At 50.2% G+C, this 24,729-nt stretch overlaps 10 protein-coding genes across 10 annotated transcripts; 7 read left to right on the forward strand and 3 right to left on the reverse strand.

Annotated features, from left to right (window-relative positions):
- Positions 1-1,964: 1,964 nt before the first annotated feature.
- N7473_008503 (glycosyl hydrolase family 79 C-terminal domain-containing protein) lies at positions 1,965-3,650 on the forward strand (the record flags this gene model as incomplete). Its single annotated transcript, XM_057154443.1, has 8 exons — positions 1,965-2,019; positions 2,260-2,286; positions 2,340-2,450; positions 2,521-2,659; positions 2,737-2,798; positions 2,879-3,016; positions 3,222-3,464; positions 3,526-3,650. The coding sequence occupies 8 exons, from the start codon at positions 1,965-1,967 to the stop codon at positions 3,648-3,650; spliced, it is 900 nt and encodes a 299-aa protein (XP_057008781.1).
- A 537-nt stretch (positions 3,651-4,187) lies between these two features.
- Positions 4,188-5,419, reverse strand: N7473_008504 (uncharacterized protein; the record flags this gene model as incomplete). Its single annotated transcript, XM_057154444.1, has 5 exons — positions 4,188-4,859; positions 4,919-5,010; positions 5,060-5,128; positions 5,240-5,261; positions 5,330-5,419. The coding sequence occupies 5 exons, from the start codon at positions 5,417-5,419 to the stop codon at positions 4,188-4,190; spliced, it is 945 nt and encodes a 314-aa protein (XP_057008782.1).
- A 321-nt stretch (positions 5,420-5,740) lies between these two features.
- Positions 5,741-10,006, reverse strand: farA (CeGAL family transcription factor). The gene is made up of 9 exons (XM_057154445.1): positions 9,496-10,006; positions 9,245-9,269; positions 9,019-9,036; positions 8,019-8,952; positions 7,886-7,958; positions 7,403-7,831; positions 7,159-7,341; positions 6,094-7,080; positions 5,741-6,038 (listed from the first exon to the last, which is right to left on the reverse strand). The coding sequence occupies exons 1-9, from the start codon at positions 9,633-9,635 to the stop codon at positions 5,990-5,992; spliced, it is 2,838 nt and encodes a 945-aa protein (XP_057008783.1). The 5' UTR covers positions 9,636-10,006; the 3' UTR covers positions 5,741-5,989.
- A 619-nt stretch (positions 10,007-10,625) lies between these two features.
- N7473_008506 (uncharacterized protein) lies at positions 10,626-10,922 on the forward strand (the record flags this gene model as incomplete). The annotated part of the gene is made up of 1 exon (XM_057154446.1): positions 10,626-10,922. The coding sequence occupies one exon, from the start codon at positions 10,626-10,628 to the stop codon at positions 10,920-10,922; it is 297 nt and encodes a 98-aa protein (XP_057008784.1).
- A 1,155-nt stretch (positions 10,923-12,077) lies between these two features.
- N7473_008507 (putative short-chain dehydrogenase/reductase family protein) lies at positions 12,078-13,317 on the forward strand. The gene is made up of 2 exons (XM_057154447.1): positions 12,078-12,315; positions 12,381-13,317. The coding sequence occupies exons 1-2, from the start codon at positions 12,132-12,134 to the stop codon at positions 13,244-13,246; spliced, it is 1,050 nt and encodes a 349-aa protein (XP_057008785.1). The 5' UTR covers positions 12,078-12,131; the 3' UTR covers positions 13,247-13,317.
- Positions 13,318-13,531: 214 nt separating this feature from the next.
- On the reverse strand, positions 13,532-14,608 carry xanC (transcription factor xanC; the record flags this gene model as incomplete). The annotated part of the gene is made up of 3 exons (XM_057154448.1): positions 13,532-13,869; positions 13,945-14,442; positions 14,497-14,608. The coding sequence occupies 3 exons, from the start codon at positions 14,606-14,608 to the stop codon at positions 13,532-13,534; spliced, it is 948 nt and encodes a 315-aa protein (XP_057008786.1).
- Positions 14,609-16,526: 1,918 nt separating this feature from the next.
- N7473_008509 (DUF4149 domain-containing protein) lies at positions 16,527-17,359 on the forward strand (the record flags this gene model as incomplete). The annotated part of the gene is made up of 3 exons (XM_057154449.1): positions 16,527-16,765; positions 16,861-17,131; positions 17,199-17,359. Exons 1-3 carry the CDS (start codon positions 16,679-16,681, stop codon positions 17,357-17,359), a joined length of 519 nt encoding a protein of 172 aa, XP_057008787.1. The 5' UTR covers positions 16,527-16,678.
- An 807-nt stretch (positions 17,360-18,166) lies between these two features.
- On the forward strand, positions 18,167-19,567 carry N7473_008510 (L-rhamnonate dehydratase; the record flags this gene model as incomplete). The annotated part of the gene is made up of 3 exons (XM_057154450.1): positions 18,167-18,253; positions 18,313-18,535; positions 18,597-19,567. 3 exons carry the CDS (start codon positions 18,167-18,169, stop codon positions 19,565-19,567), a joined length of 1,281 nt encoding a protein of 426 aa, XP_057008788.1.
- A 608-nt stretch (positions 19,568-20,175) lies between these two features.
- Positions 20,176-21,206, forward strand: N7473_008511 (SDR family NAD(P)-dependent oxidoreductase; the record flags this gene model as incomplete). Its single annotated transcript, XM_057154451.1, has 4 exons — positions 20,176-20,244; positions 20,327-20,595; positions 20,656-21,073; positions 21,156-21,206. The coding sequence occupies 4 exons, from the start codon at positions 20,176-20,178 to the stop codon at positions 21,204-21,206; spliced, it is 807 nt and encodes a 268-aa protein (XP_057008789.1).
- A 2,260-nt stretch (positions 21,207-23,466) lies between these two features.
- N7473_008512 (alpha/beta hydrolase) lies at positions 23,467-24,537 on the forward strand (the record flags this gene model as incomplete). The annotated part of the gene is made up of 2 exons (XM_057154452.1): positions 23,467-23,876; positions 23,958-24,537. The coding sequence occupies 2 exons, from the start codon at positions 23,467-23,469 to the stop codon at positions 24,535-24,537; spliced, it is 990 nt and encodes a 329-aa protein (XP_057008790.1).
- Positions 24,538-24,729: the final 192 nt, after the last annotated feature.

Raw genomic sequence — 24,729 nt, forward strand, 5'->3', positions numbered from 1 at the left:
ACTAGTTTGTCCAAGGATGTTTGGGTTAATGGTGATGCTTCTTGAAGATTAATTACCGTTCAATATTGAATATATATGTTTAAAATGAAAATATAATGTCATTGACCATTTAAAGCCCTACTGTCATTCTCGGGCTTTACCAGTTCACATGAGATTTTCATTCCAGCCCCACCGCCAAGGCCTTAGCGCAGATCGTGTTTATTGAGCAGACCATCTTAAGTTGAGGGCTACTGTAAGTTGCGACTTCCACAGTACACTGACCCTTAAGGTTTATCGCCTATGAGCACTAGCAAATCAATCTGTACTTGAACAAATGAGTAGATTTGCCACAGAGAGGTTTGGCTGGTATGCAGCAGCGGGGCTAATCAATGACATCATACCAAGATAGATATAGTGAAGGACTGACCACTATGACGTTATATTATCAGCTGCAATATAAATGTCGAGTTGAAGACACGAAGTTTGCAATAACCTTAGCAGAAGATGGGGAGTTTTATAAGAAGACACCTTTTCACGAAATCCTTGTCGAACCTTTATTCATTACACCAAGCACAAACATCAAGCTCCACTATGCGCACAGCAAAATTTGTTAATGACAATATCACCGTGTCGAACGACTGCGATGTAAAGTTAACACTCTACGATGAGAAAGATACCAATGATCCTTTAACTTTACTTTGCCCTGGAGATACTAGAAAAAAGTTCACTGGAAGAATTGTTAGTATTGAACCCTGTCAGACCTATTCTACTAGGTCCTGGCAGCTTTCAGAGGATATGGAATTCGATGCCGATAAGGATGTTACTGTGACTAATCAGAGTGAGCAATTTAACTATCACTACAAAATGGTTAATGAGTGACCACTAATAGCCAAAAAAGCGATCGAACAAGGAAACAAGGTGGTCAGATTTAGTTGAGGGGAAGTTTATATAAGAAAATCTGTTATCGACTTTAGCTATATTGCGGTTTCCGAATCAGCTTCATTAGTACTCTCTTTCTTGGGTCCACTCCTTAGACCTCAGCGCATTATTTTACTGGGCAGACCTAGATCGTCCAAGATAGGAGAAAGAAAACAATCAATGTTGTGCATATACTACGGTAAAGCTTACATACAATCACCTGAGCATGATGGACTCCTAACACAACCCTAGATAAGTCGATTTTTTGAGCTTCATAAGCCTTTTATCTTAGTGGTCCACAGCCCTCATCCGAAGAGATTTAGCGGAGGGGAGCAATAGGCAAAAAGAAAATTTATTTAGTTAGCTCAAGGAGCGAACTCAATAGTTTCGCCATGCGTTACCCCGGATTGTGTTGTAGCTACCCACGTCAACTCGTCTGTCCACCATATACGGCGTGCAGACGAAGAAAATTAAGCAATATCGGTTGAAAATACCCCATACCCCGGAGTTAGTCATTCCATATATTGAATAACGTAGAGTTAGTTCTCTAGCCTGTACCTAGTTCAGTCATCCCCGCCCCAAACAAATCCCATCTTTCTTTCCTGGGGAATCCTCCGGCCTAACATGGTCCGTGAGATCGGTGGATGTTGCGCCGGAGATAGTCTTGGTGTGTTTATTTTTTTTCCGGGGGGCTAGCAGTAGCACTGAGGAAGAATGTGGGGTATATCTCCATGCGGAGAGAAAAGAAATCACTGCACAGGTGTCTCTTCTATAAAATCAAAGTATATAGTACCGTAATCACCACGACGAACTTCCACTCATTGTCACGAATAAATCAACGAACGGCAACCTGGTGCAGCTATTTGCGCATATCACCGTGCTTACCGTTTTGTCCTTGGTTACCAAAGCTTCGGCTTCCATCTTGCAATACAGTGTGCCTAGCAGTGTTCCTGCCAATGCAACACCTCTGGATTTTACTCCCATAGGAGTGTCGTGAGTGCAGGATAAATATGAATCGCTCTTCTCTACCCAGCCACCCATCCCTAACTGTACGTGGCCTGCCTAGGATGGAATTCCTCATATGGCGATCCTACGTGACCAACATCACGCCTCCCATGCAGTGTATGTCTCGTATCTCAGAGATTTACGATAAGAAAATGCTCATCCAAATCTGGGGTACTACTCAGGACCGTGCCACCTATGACCCGAACTACGATGGATAGGTATCTTACCATGTGTCGAGCCCTCTGGATGCCCCTGATATCTTGCCCTACGGGCCCAAATTCTGGGATTAAACCAGTTGGTTATTATATTGATACATAAAGATTTATTGTCCCTACTGACAAGCATGACTGTCTACAGATGTCTATGGTGGTGAAACTATGCTTGGTAGGATAGGTCCCTATCCGCATTTGAATGTATTACATTCCTAATTTCCCTAGGATTCAATCGGGGTAATCATAATCGAACTAATACCTATCTTGCCGTCCTTGAGGCAAAAAAACGTGTCCTCAGCCATCTGTGGAGCATTGAGCTAGGAAACGAGCCAGACGGTATGGAAGAGATACAGACAGTTCCCAGGCGCATAGATGTGATCCTAAGCTAACTCTTAAACCCTTATAGTCTATCTTTGGCAAAACAAGGCCGATGCCGTCATTCCATGGAATGCTAGTCAAGAGGGAGCAGATGCTGCCAATTGGGCTCAAGGCTTTATTGATGCGTGGAAGTCCCCCTCCCGATCCTCACTGCAGGCTCATACGCCGTCAGTTGTGCGAATTACAATGAATGGCCAAACACCGATTATCTCATCGACACGGCTTATAATGACACCCGTCTCAGATTAGCTATTTTCGCGGAAAGAGTCTTCATGGCTACCTTCGTCAACCGGTCGTTCATTCTTGGTAACGATTGACCCTTTATTCACTGTCTCTACGGGAAGAATAGACAAGACGATCAACTGACATTGGCCGTTCTGGAACAGGTGAAACGAACTTCCATCCTTACGACGTGGGAATGGATGAACCTTTTGGCGCTGCCTTGGCCACCCTAGATAAGTCTTTGCACGTTGTGACTTTAGGAATCCAGCGTTTGTATTTCCATCAGGGAACCATCAATCAAGGTACGCATCTATATCACCTCGGATCTTCAAACTCCTCCCCCTCGCCCATCCCGGGGAAGTTCTGGTCAACCCAGGGCAGACATTTTTCATGGGAGAGAATCTAACTCGCGTCTTCGCTTCATAGCTCTGTTCAATTGATGGTCCTATAACCGAATCAATGCACCTTTCTACGGCGGCTATTTCGTCTCGCTCGCGCTCGCGGGAGGAGAGCACATCGTTGAGCTGGACTCGGGAAACGGCTCCTACGCCCAGTACGTGATTTACAGCAAGGGTCGACCGACGAAAGCCGTACTCGTAAACACAGACTATTTCTCCGGTAGTGGTGTGCGAACTAAGAGCACGATCAGGCTCAATGGTCTGGTGAACTCCCGTGTCAAGGCTGTGCGAATGACGGCGGCGTCGAGCGAGGTGACCACGAATGGCACGGCCTCCTACCCTATCATTGGAGGTATGTGAAGGGCCATTAAGCTTCCAGTACCAGTGTGATCCAGCTAAATCGGTTCATATAGGCCAATTTTTCTCTAATGTCGACTGCTCTTCCATTGGTGCTTTGACGTATAAAAAGACCGCCGTGACCACTGGTAAAGTGACGATCACTGTCGCCGCCTCGGAAGCATTGTTACTATACTTGTAGTCGTTGCCGAGAAAATGGTCTAGATGCGTGTCACTGGTTACCCCTAACGGGAGAATGTTGTGTGGTTGGCAGGGAGGGTGTAGTACTCAGGGTTGTTCTGATTCTAAATGGTCGAGCTTCGAGCTCCTCAACTAGCTCGGCTCCTCGAACCAATCCAGATGGAATGCATGTATGGAGAAATCCTTTCTTCTTCATGTTCACTCAAACTGGTGCGCGTAGAGAGTCGTAGAAAATCGAAATTTAATCACATCAGATGCAGACCGGACCACGTTCGGCTTCCGTAGCAGCGGCAGTAACCTAATCATGTTTGGGCAGCTCAGATTGCCCAGAGGCGAGCACTAGAACGGCAGTAGAGCTCCTAGAATTGCTAGAAATCATGAGCCGGGATATAACCATGCAACATTACTGTCTATCATCCTCGGTCTATGCCTTTCCCCTTCATCACGTAACTCTAAAAATCATGTCATTCAACCCATTTCTAAACAAGTCTATACCATCACACCATCTACAGCCTAAACCAGGCTTCAATCTCTACCCTCACTGCTCCAGCGCCAACAAATCCGAAAGTTTATCCAAATAAGCCAAAGGCCTCACAGGCCCATCAACAAAATCCTCCTTCGAACTCACACCCGTAAGAACACCCAACGTCCCCCCCAGATTACCCTCCAGCCCAAACCGAATATCAGTATTAGCCCGATCACCAACCATACACGCGCGACTACGATCAAACTTGAATTTCCCCTCGATGGCATCCATCATGGCCTGGCTGGGTTTACCCAGTGCGACGGGATCTTGACCGAGCATCATAATAAGAGGCGCACTCATAGATCCCGCTCCGGGGAAGAGAGTGCCGGAATTCGGGAGTGTGGAGTCGATGTTCGTGGCGAGGAAGATGGCGCCGCGTTTCACGTAGTGGTATGCTAGTGCTAGTTTGAGGTAGTTTAGGTGGAAGTCCAGTCCGACCAGGACGACGCCGACTTCCGGGTCGAGGAGGGTGGGGTCCCCTGCGGCGATGCGCTTGTAGTCTTCTGGTTCTACGTCGCGACGGTAGGCTGGGTCTGTGCCGCCGATGAAGGGAACGTTCTCGGTGCGGAGTTCTTGTTCAATGCCTGATTCGCCGATCACGTAGACTTTGCGCTTGTTTGAGGGGAGTTGGAGTATGCGGGAGATGTATATCGAGGAGCTGTATGAGGAGGAGAAGATCTCTTCCTGTGCCGATGTTAGTTACAGTCGGTCTCGATGTTGCTCCAGGCCTGATATGGACTAACCACATTGCTGGGAATACCGAGACCCTCTAGTTTCTTGCGATAATCGGCGCGCGACTTGGTACTGTTATTTGTAACGAAGACGACTTGCTTGCCTAGAACATGGTTAGATCCTCCGTTGGCTGACTCGCAAAGGTTGCGCACCATTCTTCCGTAGCAATTCCAGGGTTTCGACCGTTCCGGGGAAGCAGTGATCTCCAGACCATAGCACACCTAATTGTCTAGTTAGCGCTCAGTAATTGGCATCGCTGGGTGTTGCTTCGCTCGCAGCGTAGCCAGTGCGGAGGGAAGGCCGAGATCGCAGGGATTGGGATGTCTACAGACCATCGCAGTCGAACAGGAAGACCTGGAAGAGGATGAAAAACATCAGTCAATCTGGCAATACATAGCCACTTCAATTAGGATGGGACTCACGTCGAACTTATCCAGGAACTCGCGCAGACCGGCCTTGTTTCCGGTCAGATATAGCGGGGTGGTAGTGGAGGCGGGGTGTGTTTGAGCCATGGCGATGCGCTGGGAGTAGTGAATTGCGCAAACGGCGGAGGATTAGAAGATTAGGGTGAGGGACGGCGAACAGGAAAGAGTGAAGAGTGAGGAAGATGGCTCCGGCTTAGAGCACTCCGAGGTAAAGAAAGCAGAAAGGAACTTGTACACCCCGACGGTCACCCGAAAGCGACTCGCCGGTGACTCGCCGACCGCGTGGGGCCGCAGGTAGTGGAGAGTCGGAAGTATGCGGCCATAGTAATCTTGTCCCTCTATTTTCTACAGTTTCATCTGACCATGTTTGATTCACATAGATATTTGTACAATGGAACGGAGATCCAACAGAAAAGCAGAGTAATGTGTCATTTTCCTGATAGCCATTGGGCCCAAATATCCAATACAAAAAATAACCATGTCCTAGCTAAAACACTCCGACCCAACTGCCATCACAACGCCAGCCAGAGATGGAGAGACTGAACTCCAGTAAAAAAAAGACAAGATAAGAAGAACACACTATATACCAATATTCCAGTAACCGTACTTGCATTACATTAGGATAAGACATTGCGCCGCCAGGACCGGACCCTCTTTTTATGCCGCCAGATCGCCAAAGCCCCCGTTGATGCCGAAGAATTGGAACCTAAACCACAATCAGTGAGCTGGAATCAATAGAGAAACAAGAGATTCAAACTTACCAGTCTTCCACGTTCAAGGTCGTTGGAGCAGTCGGTCCGCTACGCGAGCTGCTGCTCCAGTTGTCGTCCTGGCTGGCAGCGTCCAGCGCCGCACCGGTCATCGTCCCATCCAGTCCCTGCATAGGCCACGGTTGACCCTCCATGCCAAACATCTGCTGAGGTCCTCCAGGTCCCATTGCCATAGCACCGGGGACACCTGACATCATCTGTGGGCTACCCTGGGAGACAGACATGCTGCGTCCAGGTACCGGCTGCTGTGGGGTTCCCATCATGGGTCGCTGGCCCATATTGGGGGCATGCAGTTGAGATGGGATGTGCAATTGCGGATCGACCGTCGCGGGTGGAGGTGGGGAAGTCAGCTCGGGGAAGATGGCCGTTCCGTCGGGGAACAGCTGGTCCGGTTGGAAATTCTCCCACAGTGATGGCGAGAGATTGGGGGAATTACGGGTCACCAGGAAGAAGTCGGGCGGCGTAGCCGGCAGAGAGAACTGCGCGTTGAAAGGCGTAGTCGGCCGAGTATTTCCTCGAGAGGGTCCAGCGATTGGTTCTTGACGATGATTCGGTGATACGTGGCCCAGAGGAGGTTGGTTCAATTCACGCGACGGCGTCACGGCTGGAGTCTGTGGGCGTGACCGTTCGTACGAGACTGGGGGCGTGGGGCCACCGTTAGGCAGACCCAGATCCATGTCGTCGAACTTGCGCTTCGGAGGGTCTGGCCTAGTCGCCTTTGCAGGGGCCGCGCTGTCATGGGGGCGCCGTTGGTGACGCTTTCCAGCCGCCTTCTGCAGTCGTTCTTCAAGGACCTTGTTACCTAGGATGGATTCAAACAAAGTGTTGACCATCTTGGCCACAAGCCAGACCTTTGAGACGTCCTTCAAGGCCGACATACACACATTGATGCGTTCTTGACAGGTCGCGACAATCGATGGGACTGAGGAACGCATCTGATAGACGTGCATAATCAGGGCGGAGAACAAGCTGTAGACACTATAGGTAACAGTTAGTATTGGATCTGACGGGGGAGACGGGTTGAAAGGGAAAGTCCGGGATGAGAGGTCAGCATACATGAACGCAGGGGTATAGCGAATCTCGTTGTGGGCCTGAAGGCCCTCGATGATAGAAGTCATCATGCCGGCCGCCTGGAAGGCAATTGTTCGTGATGGATATGCCATCTCTTCCACCCGATAGCTATTTGGTGCCGAAGAGGCAGGTGGCATGTGGGCTCGATGTAACAGACAGAGGGTGGTACTATTGAATTGTTAGTCGTAGGTTCTGATGATAAACATCGCTTTGCTTCGGGAAAGCTCACTAGTAGTTAGAATGGAGAAGAGCCGCCCAGAAGTGATGGCGGGATCGCTGCCAGCAGACTTCCTTGGGGCAGTTCTGCAGCCAGTCGGCCAACGCCATGTCTGAATGCGTGAGGTCCATCGCATTCATGCGCCGTGACTTGGAAGCCACAGAGTATTGTTGTGACAACACGAGACCCATGATCTCACAAAGCTTCACGTATTGCAGGAAGAATTGTACATGCACCGGCTCCGGCGGGTATTCTGCCGGAATGTCCAGCTCATCCTCGATGAAGTCATCCTCAGTCACCATCTCGACGTCGGAATCATCGGTATTGATCCCGATCGGGCGTCCGAGAGCTACGGCGACTGATCGGTCGCGTGTGAAGAGCGTCCACCAGATTCGCTTCCATAGTCGCTTGTCGGGTTTGTTGAGTTGCGAGGTCTCGACACTGTTTTGTTGTTAGAGACGATTTCTATAAGAGTGAGTGAAATAGCTGACGTACCTGCGATGCATACCCGAACCCTGGGCAACGACCATCGCCACCCGGGTCCAGTAGAAGACGTTCTTCGTGACGTCTGTTATCAAGATAGGTTAGAAAGCAAACTCATTTACAGTGTTCAGTAGTTCAAACTCACCTTCGGGTCCCTCCCAATACCAACCCAGAAGCACCAAGGCCTGAACAATGGTGACCCGATCGTCTTCGTAGTTGGCATCGTACAGCGCCTTGGCCCGCTTGTAGAAAGTCATCGCTGCTGGAGTCGTCGAGCCGTTGGCGTCCATGAGCTGTGGGTTCGTGCACACCCTCGAGCCAGCCAGGAGAATAGCCTGCAAGAGAAGCAGTGACGGCGGGTTTTTGGGGTCACGGTAGTGGCGCATGAACCGGCTGCGGTTGATGATCGGAACGATGGGGGCCACCCATTTGAAGTAAGCATCGACCAGTTCATCACACAACGGCTTCGGGGGCAGTAGGAATGCACCCCGTTGATGAAGTATATCGATCTCGAGATTGTCCAAGTCAGTCAACCGCGCCCGCGACCCACGAATGTTCGGGGGCAGAGGATAATGCACGACATCGGTGGTGCCATGACGATCTTGGACCAGAAGTGACAAGTTGGAGGATTCACCCAGATATGCCACCCGGCCAGCTTCCTTGATCGGAGCACGAGCGAACTTGGGCTTCATGAATTGAGCGTAGGCGTTGTCGGTAGAGGCCTGCTGGGCAGCCTCCGACTCCGTCAGTGAGGTGATGGGCATTCCGGAATTGGCCATCCGGTCTTTGCGATATCCAAAGGAGGAATCTTCCCGATCTTCCGAGCTCGACTCGCGGGTTTTTCTGTCCGACGAATCCTGGTTGAGAGGGTCGTCCGGGTTGTCGGGTCGAAATTGAGCCACCGCCGCGTCGACCAGCGAGGAGGCGCTGTTGTGGGGTGGTGGACTATCGCCATACCGACTGTCATCCTTGGCCTTGGAGGAGTTCTTCTTGCGTTTGGGGGTGGGGATCTTGCATTCGATGGAGAAGGCGACGCAGTTGGTGCATGGAACTCCTAGACTGGCTGCATCACAGCGAACCTGATTGGGTGGTTAGAGGGGCGCCAGCGAGATGGGAGGAGGTTGCGACCGGGGCGAAAAGCTTACCTTGCGAGAGTGACAGGTCTATACCAAGATAAGAAGCTTATCGTTAGCAAAAATCACAATGATAAAGGCAATCGTAGGGGATTATGCGTGGCCATCTTGGGGCAGGGCTGGTCAACATGGCGATAAGAGCTGTGTGGCCAAAAGGGCCGAGGCACACCACCAGCCGAGGCTCTCACCCCCTCAAGCGCACCGAATCGCGTCTCCTCTCGAAACAAAAAGGACGTACCTCGCACGCGCGGGAAGCACGTTGTCTAAGAATTAGATCGATCACGTTAGCATGCGTCTATAAAGACTGGATTCCGTCGCAAAATAAATCCGGGGCAGTTTTCTAGGGGGCCATGGAGGGTGAAAACCCTGTCGATGGTCTCCCCCTCTTCTTCCTTTCCCCCCTCAAGGCCACACCACCCTCGCGACCACCAGTCGCATTTATCTCTCCACCGCACACATATGCATATCAGGACTCGGAGTTTCGCTCACCTTCTAAAGCTGAGCGGCTGACCCCCAGGGCCATTGCGCACCGTGATTCCGGATGTGCCTGTCGAACCCGTTGCACTAGGTGCCGGACTCGTCGGGTTGGGCGCAGGCGGTTCGGTGCGAGATTCGGTGGTGGTACTCATTGCGCGCAGTCCCTCCACGGGGGAGAACTCGATCGAGGGATGGTTCGAGGAGTCTCAGAGGTGGAGAGGAAAAAGGGAAGGAAGAGGATGGACGACGATGGCGGTGGAATTCGAGGTGGTACTGGTGTGGTGGTAGTAGGTGGTCGGTGCGGGCGATAATGTAATAAGGAACAATGGGGGGACGGTAGGTAGGAAGAGCCCGGAGTCTGGGGAAAGGCAAAGGGGGAATATGCCTCAGAAATGAGCCACGCGATCAATCCTGGGCTTTGACTGGGGAAGGCAAGACAAAGTACCGGAAGTAATAGGAAGAGGAGGGGGAAGCAAGAAAAAGAAGGGACGAGATGGATTGGATTGGAGGGTTGGAATTGGACTTGGTCTGATGGGAAGCGGGAGGATCATTCTGGGGAGAGACAGAGGCCCGTTGTAAGAAAGGGAGGGTGGCAATAGTCATACCCACGTAAAGAGAGTTATTAACGGGACGCCCCATATAAATGGTCTATATTGATGAGTGGACTTATATTATTCATGGAGATTCATGGCGATCCAGTCGTAATGCTTCTTTGGATATATTAGTTTTTGGTACTAAAAAAACTATACCGAACCAACACATCAGTTAGTTACTCACTATTCCGGACAGACTACTATTTGGTCTCTGTTGGATGCACTCAATTTCGTGCGGTCGGGAGGGGGAAGAATCAGCACGATTGTGACTGGCTGACGGCCCACGAGACTTGGGGGTAAAGCCCACCAAGAGTAAAGAGGGTCTTGGAAATGCCAATGAATAATCCATAGTCATGGAGCTTCGGACTGTTTCTACGCCCTATCCACTATCTATATGCCTACGGACTATCTAGACATTTTATAGAATGAGGCTACTTACAATGCCGAATCTTGACAAAATGATCCTCGTGGTGCATCGCCAGTTGCCCCGTTCATCGTCAGTGAGGACCCTCCGGCTCGGCCCAAGCTGCTCAATAAATCTACGACAGGATGGCCAAAGCCCGTAGCGTCGTCCATCGATCCCGCCAGAAGACCAATGAGCAGAGACAATTCTCCGCCGTCATCACTGTCAAAGCCATGAAGGATCAAGGTACAAGGATATGGCTGGGGTGGAGGTGGTCCCCGCGCACCGCTAGCACCGCTAACGACCAAGCCACCACACCACCTCCTGTCATCAGTCTGGGGAGAATTGACATCGCAAGGGGAATTCAGGTGTTGGTGGTTCATGCGCCCGGCCTCGGATTCACGCGCTCCACGTATTCGCCATATATAGAAAATTTTGTGTAGTCATAGTGTTGTGTAGAATCCAGGGAATCGCCAGATGATGCGAACCCGACCACTCGGCATCTTCGACTTCAACTTCAAATACATAGCACGTCAAGAGGCCCAGTGTCCCGGCCGCCGGGAGAGAGATCGACAGAGGGGGAGGCAAAGAAGAAGGGGCAAATAGTGGAGGGACCCAAATCTGGGACAGTGAGATCGTCCAAGAGGCTCCCGAGGAGAAGCTCAAACACAGGAGTGAACAGAGTCGAATTGTGAAGCACACTGGATCGGTCTGGCCTGGAGTCATGCAAGGTTTCCTCTGAAACGGTCACCACCTCAGAAGTGGAGGTGACGATGTGGTGTTCACCGTTGGTCGATGGGAGAGGGTCAGGTACGCTAGGCCGAAATACCCTAAACAGGAGGATCCGAGAAGGTTGCCCCAGTACGAAAGTGGTGCTGGGGCCACCGCGTGGAAATATCATCCCCTCCTCTCCTCTCCGTTCAGCCTCCTACTTAAGCCTTCAAGCCAGGCCGAACCAACAAGTCTCCGTGTCGGTCTCGGGTCGGAGGAATTTGATGGCCGTCACAGCATTTTAGCTACCTGCAGCCAACGTGGGCGCGGAGATTTCTTTCCTGTTTCGGTGGTTTCTGCCGGCTGTGGCCGCTGTCACGTGAGAGTATAAGTCACGGGACTGGGAGGTGTATAGAGAAGAGGAAATTGGAATAATTCTGGTTATGGACGAATCATAGCAGAGATTCAAACTAAATAGCCATCTAGCTCGAGAATTGAGAGCATTACTGAGAGCAATGATGCCCATTACTGGACAAAGTGTTAGAGACTACTATTGGTGCTTGGGGGCTAGACATGGACTGCAGAACCCACCCGTCAGCATGGCAGCTCGAAGCTCCCCAAGTTGACCACAACCAGCCAGGCATGTCAAAATCGCGCCTCTAGATACAGTGGATACCTCTATGTCTCCACGCTGATCTGATCTCCAGATCTATGTCCATCCCCAGATTTGAAGATACATTATTGAAAACCACTGCCGTTCACATGGAACCAACACTTTACATCAACGCATTTGGCGCATGCCTGACCCACTCACTAGTGGAAACTCTCCTGCGTCGTACTCGTACTACGTCCTCGGCCCCCCTCTCCAGCAAGCTCTCCACGATGGCCATAAAACAAGCTACGCGGCCACTGGCAGAGTCTACGTGAACCTTCAACAAACAATGGAATTCAAAGACATCGTCGCCACTAGTGGCTTTGCTGGCTACACCCTGCTACACCCTCTGGAAGGCTTTAGGGGCTTTGGGCCGACCCTCAGCGAAGCGACCTTTGGCCTGCTGGGTACGTCATTCAAGCCCGAGCGCGATGTCTCGGGGGTGGAGGGAAAGACGATTTTTGTGACTGGAGGTAACAATCCCCATATCCTGCGAAGTAATAGTAGCTAGGCTAACATCTTATTTGTATCTCCACAGGCAATGCAGGCATTGGCCGAGAGACCATCCTCCAACTCGCAAAGCACCGCCCAGCTCGTATATACCTCGGAGCGCGCACAGAAAGCAAAGCGCAACAAGCCATTGCATCCATCAAAGAACAAATTTCGTCCACAGTCGATATCCGATACATCCCGCTCGATCTATGCTCCTTCAAATCCATCCGCGCGGCGGCAGCCAAGTTCCAAGCCGACAGCGACCGGCTAGATATCCTCATTCTCAATGCAGGTACTATGGGAAACCCGCCCGTCACCACAGAAGATGGCTTTGAGATTCAACTCGGCACCAATCATGTCGGCCATTTCCTGCTCACGAAGCTACTCCTTCCAACACTGAAGAAAACCATCGCCCATCTCCAGGACAGCGGGGCGACACCTGATGTACGCGTCGTTACCGTGTCTTCTATGGCACATGTGACGAGCCCCAATACGCTGGAGGGTATTACCTCTACGCCTGGCCTTTTGGCTGCTAGTACCTGGACTCGATACGGAGCGTCAAAGGCAGCTAATATCCTCTTTGCGTCTGAGCTTGCGCGCCGTCATCCGGAGATCCTTTCAGTGTCCGTGCACCCGGGTGTGATTAATAGTGATTTGTACTCGTATACAAAATCGACGAGTGTCTTCATCAAGCAAGCACTGGGTTTGACTGCGTCTTGTTTCTTCCGCAGTATCGCGACTGGAGCGTTTAATTCTCTTTGGGCTGCTAGTACTGCTAGAGAGAATCTGGTTAATGGGGGTTACTATCTTCCGGTTGGGTATCGCAGTAATGGAACGGCGTTCGTTCAGGATGCTGACGTCGCGCGGGGACTTTGGGAATGGAGCGAGGCTCAGATTGCTGAGCGAGAGTGATCTAAGGTCATTTTTGGGGAAATATTCGAAATGATCTACTTAACTAATTTATTACCTTTGAAAAATGAGACATGCTGTTGAAAGCCTTGTAAAACTAATTTTTAGCAGATATAATGGACAATCATCAGCCTTGAAAGTAGTTAAGAAGCAAGCTGAGCCATCTGGTCGACTCCTCGAATAAAGCAGGTTCTCCCGCCGTGTACTGTCCCCTCTTTGTCCTTTTCATGTATACCATCAGCGCCCCTGTCTTGTCATCATCTATGATATCCTCAATGCCAGCGGTCTTCAATGCGTTGACGGTAAGTTTGACAAGCCTCCGCCAATAGCATTACTGAACTTCGACGGGCATCCGTTCAGGTACGAGGGTGTCGGATTTGCCCATGCCCTAGACCCCATCGATGCCGGCAACCCAGGTGCCATGCTTTGAGATTGGCATTGACACATCTTGCTTGGCGCAACACCCATCTGGTGCGAAAAGTCTTGCAGGCCGCAGTTCTCTAGCAGAGAAGAGGTTGCAGTGGACTCCATACCTGTAGATACTATGTCTGGTGGGACGAGAACGATGATCTTAGACTGAGGAGAGGCGGTGCTTAGGACTTGGAGGATTTGGGGTAATGCTGTTTCTGGATACGAGATTGGGTTTAGTCTTTTTAAGAATATTATCCAGATGGATTTGCAACATGGTTTCAGAGACTCACCATTCACGGCGTAGTATAATGGCTGGTTTACTGGAGTCGCAAAGCTCGCGGAAGAGTGTGGTGGACTCCATGTACTTGATAGGTCCGGGATTGGTTGTTCCTCACCACTCCCTAAGGATGATGGGTTTGTCGCATCACTCATCAGGTCACAAAGAGTCAAATTGGAATATGTTGTGTCCATTGGGGAGGATCCGATATTCCAGAGCCATGTCGAATCTTCAGATAAAAGGGTAGATGATTGTGCTGCAGCGATGGGCCAAGGCGATGTCATCGACAACCCATACGAAGAACTAAAGCTCAAGAAAGGCTCTGTCATTGATGAGGAAGTATCTGCGCCGCCGTTTCCCGGTCCACTATCCTGCTGAAATAGATTTCTAGACCCTAACAGAGGCGGAGGGGTGTAGGGCTGATCCCAGCCATTCAGGGCTGCCGCTGCTCGAAGTTCGTTGGCGATGACTCGTTCCTGAAGTTTGGCGATACGATCTCGAATCTTGCGGCCTGAAATAATGAGTTAGACTTCATAATGATCATGTTTGTAAAGGGTTATCGTACGGTGATTTCTTTGTGAAAGACGATTTTGCAGCCGCCGTCTCTCGAGGGGATCTTGCTTTTGATCTGATGCCCCTTCGCTATCGGGAGGCTCGGTGCTTTTCTTCACTCTCATGTTGAGTGGGGTTTTGTCTTATTGTCTTGGATCGTCGCTTCGTAAAGATCAAGGCGCTATATGATGCATGATAACTGAAAGAGTATTTAGATATACGGCCTCGCTGGTCTGTAAGCCGGCAATGGGGCACACCGATATTTCAGATTTATAAAACCAGTTAGCTCCTCCACGCACGGTTATTACAGAATAGCAAAGATTGAACAATACTTTCAATCTCACCGTCACACATATCTGTGCAACGGCACCAGAGACTCGGTCTGAAAGTAACGGGAAGTATCAAAGAAACCTTAAACATCATCAAATGCGGCTTACAACATGATATAGCCCCGAATACTTTCGATGAAAGTGATCTAAGCCTCGTGATACCCAGAACCATGCCCGCTCTGCCATATTCAGCTGCCTTGCCTTCTTTCCCGAAAAGGCTTTCGAAGAGTATAACCTGTTTTCGACTCGCTACCCGAAGATACTACGTTCGTTCCACAAGCAAGAGACACCAGATCTCTGCTTCGGGATCATCCATACTAACGAGACGGTTCATCACCCTAGATCCACGGTTACCAGCGGTCCGGGGCATAGCGTCACACGCTGAGCCGTCCTATAGAGCAGTGCTTAGCACGGTCTGAGTGTTGCTGGAGATAAAGAGGCGGCTTAGCGTGGCGAGACTGTACAACCTTCGGTCCTAGGATTATTCTCAGCTTGGATTCTGGCTAATCATGTGCCGTGTGAGAAACTCACGGTGAGGTCAAGGATGTGTCTGACCACCATGATACTTTCCATGAGATTGGGATTGTCGGTGTGTAAAGTGACATTTATTTTGGGTCTCCTCGAGAGTCTCCTTGAAGGGTTTGGGCCTCATACTGTCCATTTTACTAGAACTTGTTGAGTGAAAATGGTTTATGGAAGCCGAGTCAACGATATACCAGATTCCGAGGCGGTCCAGCAACACTTTGGTCAAGTTCTGCGGAAGGGGAGATGTGCCCGTTAAGTTAGTCCACTTCCTACAGACTTGGCTGTTCATCAAGTCAAGTCAATGAATGGAGATGACGAGATAGAATATGCTCTGGATAGACTGTCGCCAAGCTCCCAAAAACCGAAAGACAACGGACCACGCCACCATTTCTTTACGAAGCCAAGTTAAGGGAAGCGGTGTGAGCATAGTTTGAGTAGATGCTAAGCAGATCTTGGTAGACATTATCTCTGTCCAACGTTCTCCTCGGTTGGGGTCTCAACGAAGAACCCCACCTGGACGAGGGAGTCCTGGATGATTTCAATATCGCGCTTTGTCCTTTGTCCTTGTCGATGCCATGTGGATCATCCTTGGGAACCAATCTTGCTACCTCTAATTGGTTCAAGGGAAATGTGAAAATGATGATGCGCTGCGGAGAGACCGGTCTTATTTTCTGTGGCTAGGAGCCAGAAATCCCGACAGGTTGTGTGACCTGTGAGGCGGTTATTGATGGAAGGTATTTTTAGGTCACGATGGAGGAACAGGACTCGAGAAGTGAATCACCGAGGTAATGTACATTCTCTTATTCAATGGATCTCACATGATATGTTAGAGGAGAATCCAGGTGAATGTTCAAATGAACATGCCAGTAAAGAAGCGGCTTCCCGAAGAGCCTCTAAGCAAACCCTATGTGGTGAGGTCATTGTCAATAAGCACCTGTTATGTCAGAGTAGTGGTCAAATTAGCCCCTTCCCGTATTGAACAGCTTTATTGCTTGTTAACACCGAAAAATCACTCGTATCCATCTCCAATGACCAATCAAAAAAAACGGATTTTGGCATTTCCAACGGTCAAACACCACCAGCCTTGTTGCCTCCCGGCTCCAATAGAAATCACCTCAAAGCCCCACCAACGCGAATAATAAGCACACGGTAAGCACTCAGGCAACGAGATTAGGAACCTCAGAGTCCGCCTGTGTTTTCCGGCCATTTGGTGTAACCTCACCTCCCTTTTCTGAGCAGTCTCCCTGAAAAAACAACTCTCTTAACTGCAAAAACTCACCAAAGGAGACCCTAATAGCCTGAACTCTTTCAGTATCCCCTCCTCACAAGAAGCCGCACAATATGGGCGGCATTATGCACGCGGTTGGGAGCCTACTTCCCTACCACCTTCTCTCCTATGGCGCGCTACTCGGCACCGAGGTGTACCAGGTAAGTGATAGACCCTTGAGATGGAGAGGATTTCTCTCTCTCCCTCTCAATCTACGATGTTGAAATATTCACTTACTCTCCTGCGTCCTGCCCAGAGCTTTGTCAACACCAAGCTTTGCTTTCAGGCACTCCCGATGCGCGAGTTCCTTGCGCTACAGAAGCGACTCTTCCCAGTGTACTTCAAGTGCCAGGTTGGCTTGGCTGTCCTGACAGCTGCAACACATCCACCATATAGCCTTTTCTCGCTGGTCAAGGACCCATGGGGTGCATTGCCACTGGTGGTGGTTCTCATCACCGGTTCCTTGAACTGGTTTGTGTATGGTCCGCGAACCACGACTGCGTCTCTCGTTCGACGTGCCCTCGGTGGTGAGTAATTTGGTGTATCATATAGTCAATTGGTGTGGCTTTTTCGCCGAGGCTGACATGGTAATAGAAAACGAGGACAAGCCGGCAGAGAACGAGGGGAAGCTTCACCAGGCGAATCGAAATTTCACCATTAACCATGCCATGTCGATTCATCTAAACGCCATTTCCTTGGTTGCCACGATTTGGTATGCATTTTGGCTGTCGTCCAACCTTTTGCCTGAAGTTTGAAAGTCGCAATAGGGAGTGAGCTGGGAGCGGAAGATAGACCAGAGACCTAGATGCAATGAGGATCGGTCAACAGTGCTCGAAAAGGTAGTTTTTGTGTGTGGCTGGAACCTTGCAATTCCCCCACGTCAAAAATCCAAAGACCTTGAGAGTAAAAACAAATATCTGGTTTACACCACGGGGCATCTCCGAGTGGATCCCCGCACACTCGGCCGATGCAACTGGCTGCCTCAGGCATCCAGCCCCCCGCCCTGTCGCCTCGACTTGGCATGTGAGCAGCTTCGCTATTCGAAACCCGAGGGTTTGGCGACCCTATTAAGATATAATCGATAAAATTCTACGTGGTTATTTTATTGCTATAAAATACATGCTCCTATCTTATTTTACCGGGTATTTTGAGTTGGATTTACAACAGTAGCTTAACATAGCAAGCGTACAACCACCACCGAAGTATACACCATATAGATAGCCCCAAAACACAATGACAACCCCAACTACACTTACCCCCCGATTATAAGAAAACTATCTAGCACATAATTTCAAAATCCCACCAGGAAAAAACCCCGGTGATCCAAAAAAATCCCAATCCAGCCAGTGGATAGCCAAACGGCAGCTGGATTTCCCGTTGGCCCGCCTCTCGGGCCAGCAATGCCCCGAAGCGCCTCAGGGTTTCCCCTCGCCGCTCTTGTCCCGACTTGAAAAAGGTCGCGACACCCCCACGAATTCCCCGGATTCTTTTCTCTTTCTCTTCTTTCTATATTCTTGTCTATTGCATTCTGCATTGATTCTCTTGTATATTACAGATCCATCATGGGTTCTACTTCTGCATTCCCTCGTATCAAGGAGATCCGTACCTTCGTCATTGACGGAGTCGGCTCCGGCGGTGATTACCACAATGTAAGTTACGATGTGAATTTGGAACATGGGTATTATTGATTTTCTAACTCTCTTCACAGGTCAAGGGTGGTCACTGGCTGATCGATAGCAACATCTCCACCCCCATGACCAAGTGGGCAGAGTACCGTGGCTCGCGGACATCCTGGGGTATTAACGTGTTGGGCTCGTTCTGCGTCGAGATTGAGGCTACCGATGGAACAAAGGGTTTCGCGACTGGTTTCGGTGGACCCCCTGCTTGCTGGCTGGTGCACCAGCACTTTGAGCGTTTCCTGATCGGTGCCGGTATGTCTAGTCTCGAAGTCTGACGGGTAAATGAACTCGAAGCTGACATTTCTTCTAACAGACCCCCGCGATACGAACAACCTGTTTGAGAAGATGTACCGTGCTTCCATGTTCTACGGCCGCAAGGGTCTGCCAGTGGCCGTGATCTCGGTCATCGATTTGGCGCTGTGGGATCTGCAGGGCAAGATTCGCAACGAGCCTGTCTACAAGCTTATCGGAGGTGCTACTCGGGAGCGTCTGCACTTCTACTGCACTGGACCCCAGCCTGGCTACGCCAAGAACATGGGCTTTATCGGTGCCAAGGTTGCTTTGCCCCACGGTCCGGATGAGGGTACGGAAGGTCTGCTCAAGAACGTCGAGTACCTGCGTCTTCAGCGTGCCAGCGTTGGACCTGACTTCCCTCTCCGTGTTGACTGCTACATGTCCCTTACTGTCCCATACACCATTCAGTTGGTCAAGCGCTGCGAGGCTCTTGGTCTGGATATTGACTGGTGGGAGGAGTGCTTGTCCCCCGATGACTTTGACGGTCACGCCCTACTGAAGCGCGCCCACCCTACTGTCAAGTTCACCACTGGTGAGCACGAGTACTCCCGCTATGGCTTCCGCAAGCTGGTTGAGGGCCGCAACTTGGACATCATCCAGCCCGACGTGATGTGGGTGGGAGGTATGACCGAGCTCCTCAAGATCTCTGCCCTTGCCGCTGCCTACGACATCCCCGTTGTTCCTCACGCCTCCGGCCCTTACTCCTACCACTTTGTCGTCTCTCAATCTAACAGCCCCTTCCAGGAGTACCTGGCCAACTCCGCCGATGGCAAGGCCGTCGAGCCCGTCTTTGGCAACCTCTTCCTTAACGAACCCATCCCCGTCAACGGATACCTCGATGTCTCCGTTTTGGATAAGCCTGGATTCGGCCTGGAGCTGAACCCGGCTGCTCCTTTGATCCCTGCCTCTGCTCTCCTTACTCCTGCCCCTCAAAAGAGCTTGCGTGCTCCGGATGACCAGGCTCCTAATGGCTCGACCGAGGGACATTGAATTTAGAATTAGCGTAAATATTTTGCAGCTTTTGATGTTTTGTTTCTTTTTCTTCACGTCCCATATTTCATGATGACCCTTTTCCCCATCTTGCACTATGATGTCATGTACATAAATCGCATCGACTATTCAATCCAATAGACTGAAATGTTTCAAGGATGAGAAAATCTGTGTTAAGCTTAATCTCGCAGTCTAATAATCGTCGTGACGAACATACACCCTGTACATATTCGTATTCTCTGGATTTATCCGAATACAGTGACTGGACAACCTAACCACAGGCAAAATTCCACCAAACGCATCTCGTTGTGTCGGTCCTGTCGGGTGAATGTCGCTCGGAATTGCCGCCCACTCGGTACGTTTTGCCCCTCGTGGGGAAGTCCGAACCCCACACTCGGTCCAACATCATCGCGAGACCCCGAAAATCTTATCGCCCGAGGCAAAAGCAGCTTTTGGCGGGGTTTTTTTCTCTCCAACGGTGCCACGAAGACTACTTCACCGTTTTACCCCTTGGAAAGTCACCGTTTCATTAATTGAACACTGAACTTGGGATTTCGGAAGCCAACACCGGATATATTGCACGCATAGCATACTACACACGCGACATTATGCCTCTCCCTCAATTACTCGTAGGCAAGGTCGCTGCCATTACAGGTGGTCTCACTGGCATTGGACGGGTACGAAGGCCTTTATCCCAGTTGAATTACTCAAATAACCTCCTTGGATCTGCAAAACTAATCTCTTCTTTCTGGTGTGCAGGCAATTGCCTTGGAATATCTCCGCCATGGCGCCAAAGTCGCCATTAGCCACCTCGGCGGCCCCAAGGAGGACGACCTCTTGGAAGCTCTTCGCAAAGAGGTAAACGAGATTGAAGAAGGTGCTGATAAGACGAGATTTATCACCGTCACGGGAGATATTTCACAGCCCGAGACGGGCAAGAACTTCGTCGCCAAGACGGTGGAGGCATTTGGCCGTCTGGATGTGTTTGTTAGCAATGCTGGTGTTTGTCGATTCGCTGATTTCCTCGAGTAAGATCTATCCCCATTTCCACTATGGAATAAGAAGGAAGGGACTAACGGCCATCACAGACTTGAACCGTCCCTCCTCAACCACACAATCTCCACCAACCTCTCCGGTGCATTCTTCGCCACACAAGCCGCCGCCAGACAAATGGCCCTCGCCCAGTCACCACCCGGAGGCTCCATAATCGGCATCAGCTCTATCTCAGCACTCGTCGGCGGCGGCGAACAGACACACTACACCCCTACCAAGGCCGGTGTCCTGAGTCTGATGCAGTCGTGCGCAGTTGCACTGGGCAAATACGGAATCCGGTGCAATGCGCTCCTGCCGGGAACGATTCGTACTCAATTGAATGATGCTGATTTGGCGGATCCTGAGAAGAGGACGTATATGGAGGGTCGGATTCCTCTTGGTCGGTTGGGTCAGCCGCCGGATTTGGCGGGGCCGGCTGTTTTCTTGGCTTGTGAGGAGTTGAGTAACTATGTGGTAAGTCATGATCTTTGCATGAGTATTGCAGGGGATGTTTGTGTGTTTTGGTTGCATGATGCTAATATAGAAATTTGAATAGACTGGAGCCCAGATTCTGGTTGATGGTGGATTGTTCGTCAATCTCCAGTAAGAATATAATTGAGATAAATATTGAATGCATTATGTCGTCAGATTTCATTAAAATCACAATTTCATTTCGTTGCAGACATGTCCAGTCTCGCCCCGGTTTGCACATGTCACCTCTGATCACGATATGGGGATAATTGGAAGTGCATTCTCACTGCCAACGAGATGAACCATCTTTTTCCCCGTCGCCGTCCTGATATAATGGATCGCATTTCGACAAAGCGTCTTCTCCGCAGTGGTCGAAAGAGGACAGTCCACAGCCACTTGCATGGGCCAGTAAAGCGTGTTATTGGCAAATTTAGCACTTGACTTGGCATTCGGAACCAGGACTGAATTGTCCATGTGCATCCATTTCACCCACGTTGGACCTGACGGTGAAGCATATGATATTGATCAGATATCGTATTCGACTTTCAATCATTTGGCGATATTCCAGGGGCCGGGCTTCCAACGGCCAGCATTTAGACCCGGAGTCGAGATGCTCGATGGTATCAAGGCATTTAAGCACCTGCAGGTAAATATGACCTGTGTCGCATGATTGACTGCTAGAAATATCGTTGTCCACGGATCGGGTGGTGAGACATCGGGATCTGCGCGGTGTTCGGGGTGATATTGCCGCTTCCAGTGTCCTGGATTGGACGAGTGCCAGGCTTCGATATCCTCCATCAAAATTTCAGACTGCTTGATTAACGAATATAGCGAGACAATAGGCTCTTATTCTGCATCCCGTGTCCAGGCAGAATTGCAGACAGCGGTTGCTGATTGACAGAACCTGGCTATCTTGCTATTTACTATGCAAAGCCCTCGGCATTTTCCTCTGGGGACAAGCCCAATTTCTTGGTGATGGATGGAGGTGGGTTCAAATACATCTTTCTTCTTGAAGTCTTGGTTGAAAAGAGATACCTGTTTTGCTGTTATGTCTTCCAAGTTTGAAATACTTCATCAAATGTCCACATTTTCCGCACTCTTACTGGATCCTGTGTCCACCATAATTCCGAAATATATATTCGGTTTGCACAGGTAGTCGAACTCCTCTAGGTAGTTGATCAATCCCACTATTACATTCTAGGTAGCGTGTTCATTGGAGGCGAGGCTCACATATTCTACAGAGCGCCTGGATCTATCAAAATTGCAGCCGAGCCATTTGACCAATTGAATCCCATTGGATTCAAGATTGAGTTTGGTAGTGCTCAGGGTCTTGTGTTGTATCGAGCAGGCTCAAAGTCCGCTCCAACCTTAGTAACTAAAGATGTAATTTGGAGTTTTTATCCTTGAGTTAATGAGCAACCCATGTCTAGGATTAAATGAAAATTATACGCGACATAGAGTATTCAAGGCTATTCCGACTTAATCCTGAATGATTTTGCTATGTCTCCCTCTACCTCAGGAAGATCACTTTCTTTTGCTATACAAGCCAATTTGTCGTGATATATTATGACCCTGGAATCCGAAGGGTTCATCATAATTTAGCGGTGAATCATCAGGAACTTGCATGAGATTTCCAGGAAAGAGGACAGGGACGAGGCGAACGAGCACTGTTAGTCGGACTGAGTGAGTCATACGGGAATTGATGTCCTCGAAAGCCCGAGAAAGAAATCAAACTATGACATGCTTCGTATACCTCGCCTCGTGTGTGGCAAGCCACACCCTTCGGGTGAGGTTCATCGAATTAATACACACTGCAATTGAGGACCATGGCCTGCGAGTAGTTGTCTGGCAGGGACTGCGGAACCTCAATGATAAAGACGGGCGCGTTGGTAGTAAGCGTGCTAATATGAAGTACTCTGGGGATATTGCTGATTTATTTAGGCGCAAAGTTATTATACCTCACCTTAGCCAAGAGAGATACCGTTCATATAACGTCGCATCGGAACTCGGCGCCTGCATCCCACGCTCGGAGGAAGAGCGAGGCGACACGAGGCATGGTGACAGCCAGAGAGGGGTGTGTTGCAACGATCATCGTAAAGGACTCCGACGCGGCCAACGGGAATGGCTGGACTTGTCGTAAATTGGTCTAGCCTCGAGCAATTGACCCCGCTGGAACTCCGCTTATCGTTATTATCAAAGACCCCGCGCGGGGCATGCGACCCTGTCGGCTGTGAGCAGTGGAGTATTTGGAGAATCCCCGATGCGTGGGGGCTACACGGGATGACGATTTAAGATGCAAGGGGGTTGTAGTACAGTAGTCTCATCGAACGAGTCCAAACATTCCTGCCTCCCTTTAATCCTCTTTCCTCTCAGTAATCTTCTTTTTCACCGGCGTCATGTCTGTCCCTGGTGTCAATCAACCTCCATATCCCCTCCACGACTCGGTAAAGCACCTGCTGGACCCCGAGTATGTCGACTTTTATAATCAACATGTGATCAACAACCAACAGGTTCACCTGCAGCCCGTTGCCGCATCGCGCACTAGCGGTGTACTAATCCCTGGTGCGGGACCGATGCTGGAGGTGGGCAAGACGCAGGATATCACTGTCCAGCGCCAGGCGACTGAGGGTCCCTCGGTGCCTATTCGCGCTTTTACTCCCACGGGAGAGGTCCCTGCTGGCGGGTGGCCTGTGATGCTTTACTTCCACGGCGGTGGCTGGGTATTGGGAAACATTGACACTGAGAATGTCGTGTGCTCAAATTTGTGTGTCCGGGGGAACTGCGTGGTTGTGACGGTTGATTACCGGTATGATGCCTTTGTTGATTGTTGAGTTGTCCTTGTGGGGACTTTCGACAAGAGTGAAACAGTTCTAACAGATGATGATAGTCTCGCACCGGAAAACCCTTTCCCCGCCGCTGTCCATGACTGCTGGGAGGCTCTCCTCTGGCTGGTCCAGCAAGGCCCCTCCGCGCTATCAATCAATCCCTCGAGAATCGCAACTGGTGGCTCCTCAGCCGGTGGCAACCTGGCTGCGATTATGACACATAAGGCACTGACCTTGTCACCTCCCGTGCATTTCAAGGCCCAACTGCTCTCAGTCCCGGTAACTGATAACACCGCTCTCGTGTCCAACAACGAGTCATACCGTCAATATGAACATACACCTGCCCTGCCTGCTTTGAAAATGATCTGGTACCGCGATCACTATCTTCCCAATGAAGTCGATCGCACCAACCCCGAGGCGAGTCCGCTGTTTTACACTGGTGATTGGGCTCAGCTTCCTCCGGCACTGGTTATGGTCGGCGAGTTGGATGTGCTGCGGACAGAAGGCGAGCAATATGCCGAGAAACTTCAGAAGGCTGGAGTTGAGGTGGATCTCCAGGTTATGAAGGGAATGCCGCATCCTTTCTTGGCCATGGATGGGGTTTTGTCGGAGGGGGAAGAGGTGCATCACGCTTATGTGTGATGCCTTGCAGAAGGCTTTCTGGAGTTGAGTGTAGACACTGGTGGGAGTGATAGATTCATGATATGATATAGATACGGAATATAGACAATATCCATTTCTCGCATCATGTGCCCGGAAATAACATATCAGTGGTGGTAAAGGTGACCAAGGATTTCTTCATCGCGAATGGGCAGTAACCCTACTTCCAGGCGA

Source organism: Penicillium subrubescens, assembly GCF_028828155.1.
Source record: "Penicillium subrubescens strain IBT 31985 chromosome Unknown utg000005l_segment0_segment0, whole genome shotgun sequence".
NCBI lineage: Eukaryota > Fungi > Ascomycota > Eurotiomycetes > Eurotiales > Aspergillaceae > Penicillium > Penicillium subrubescens.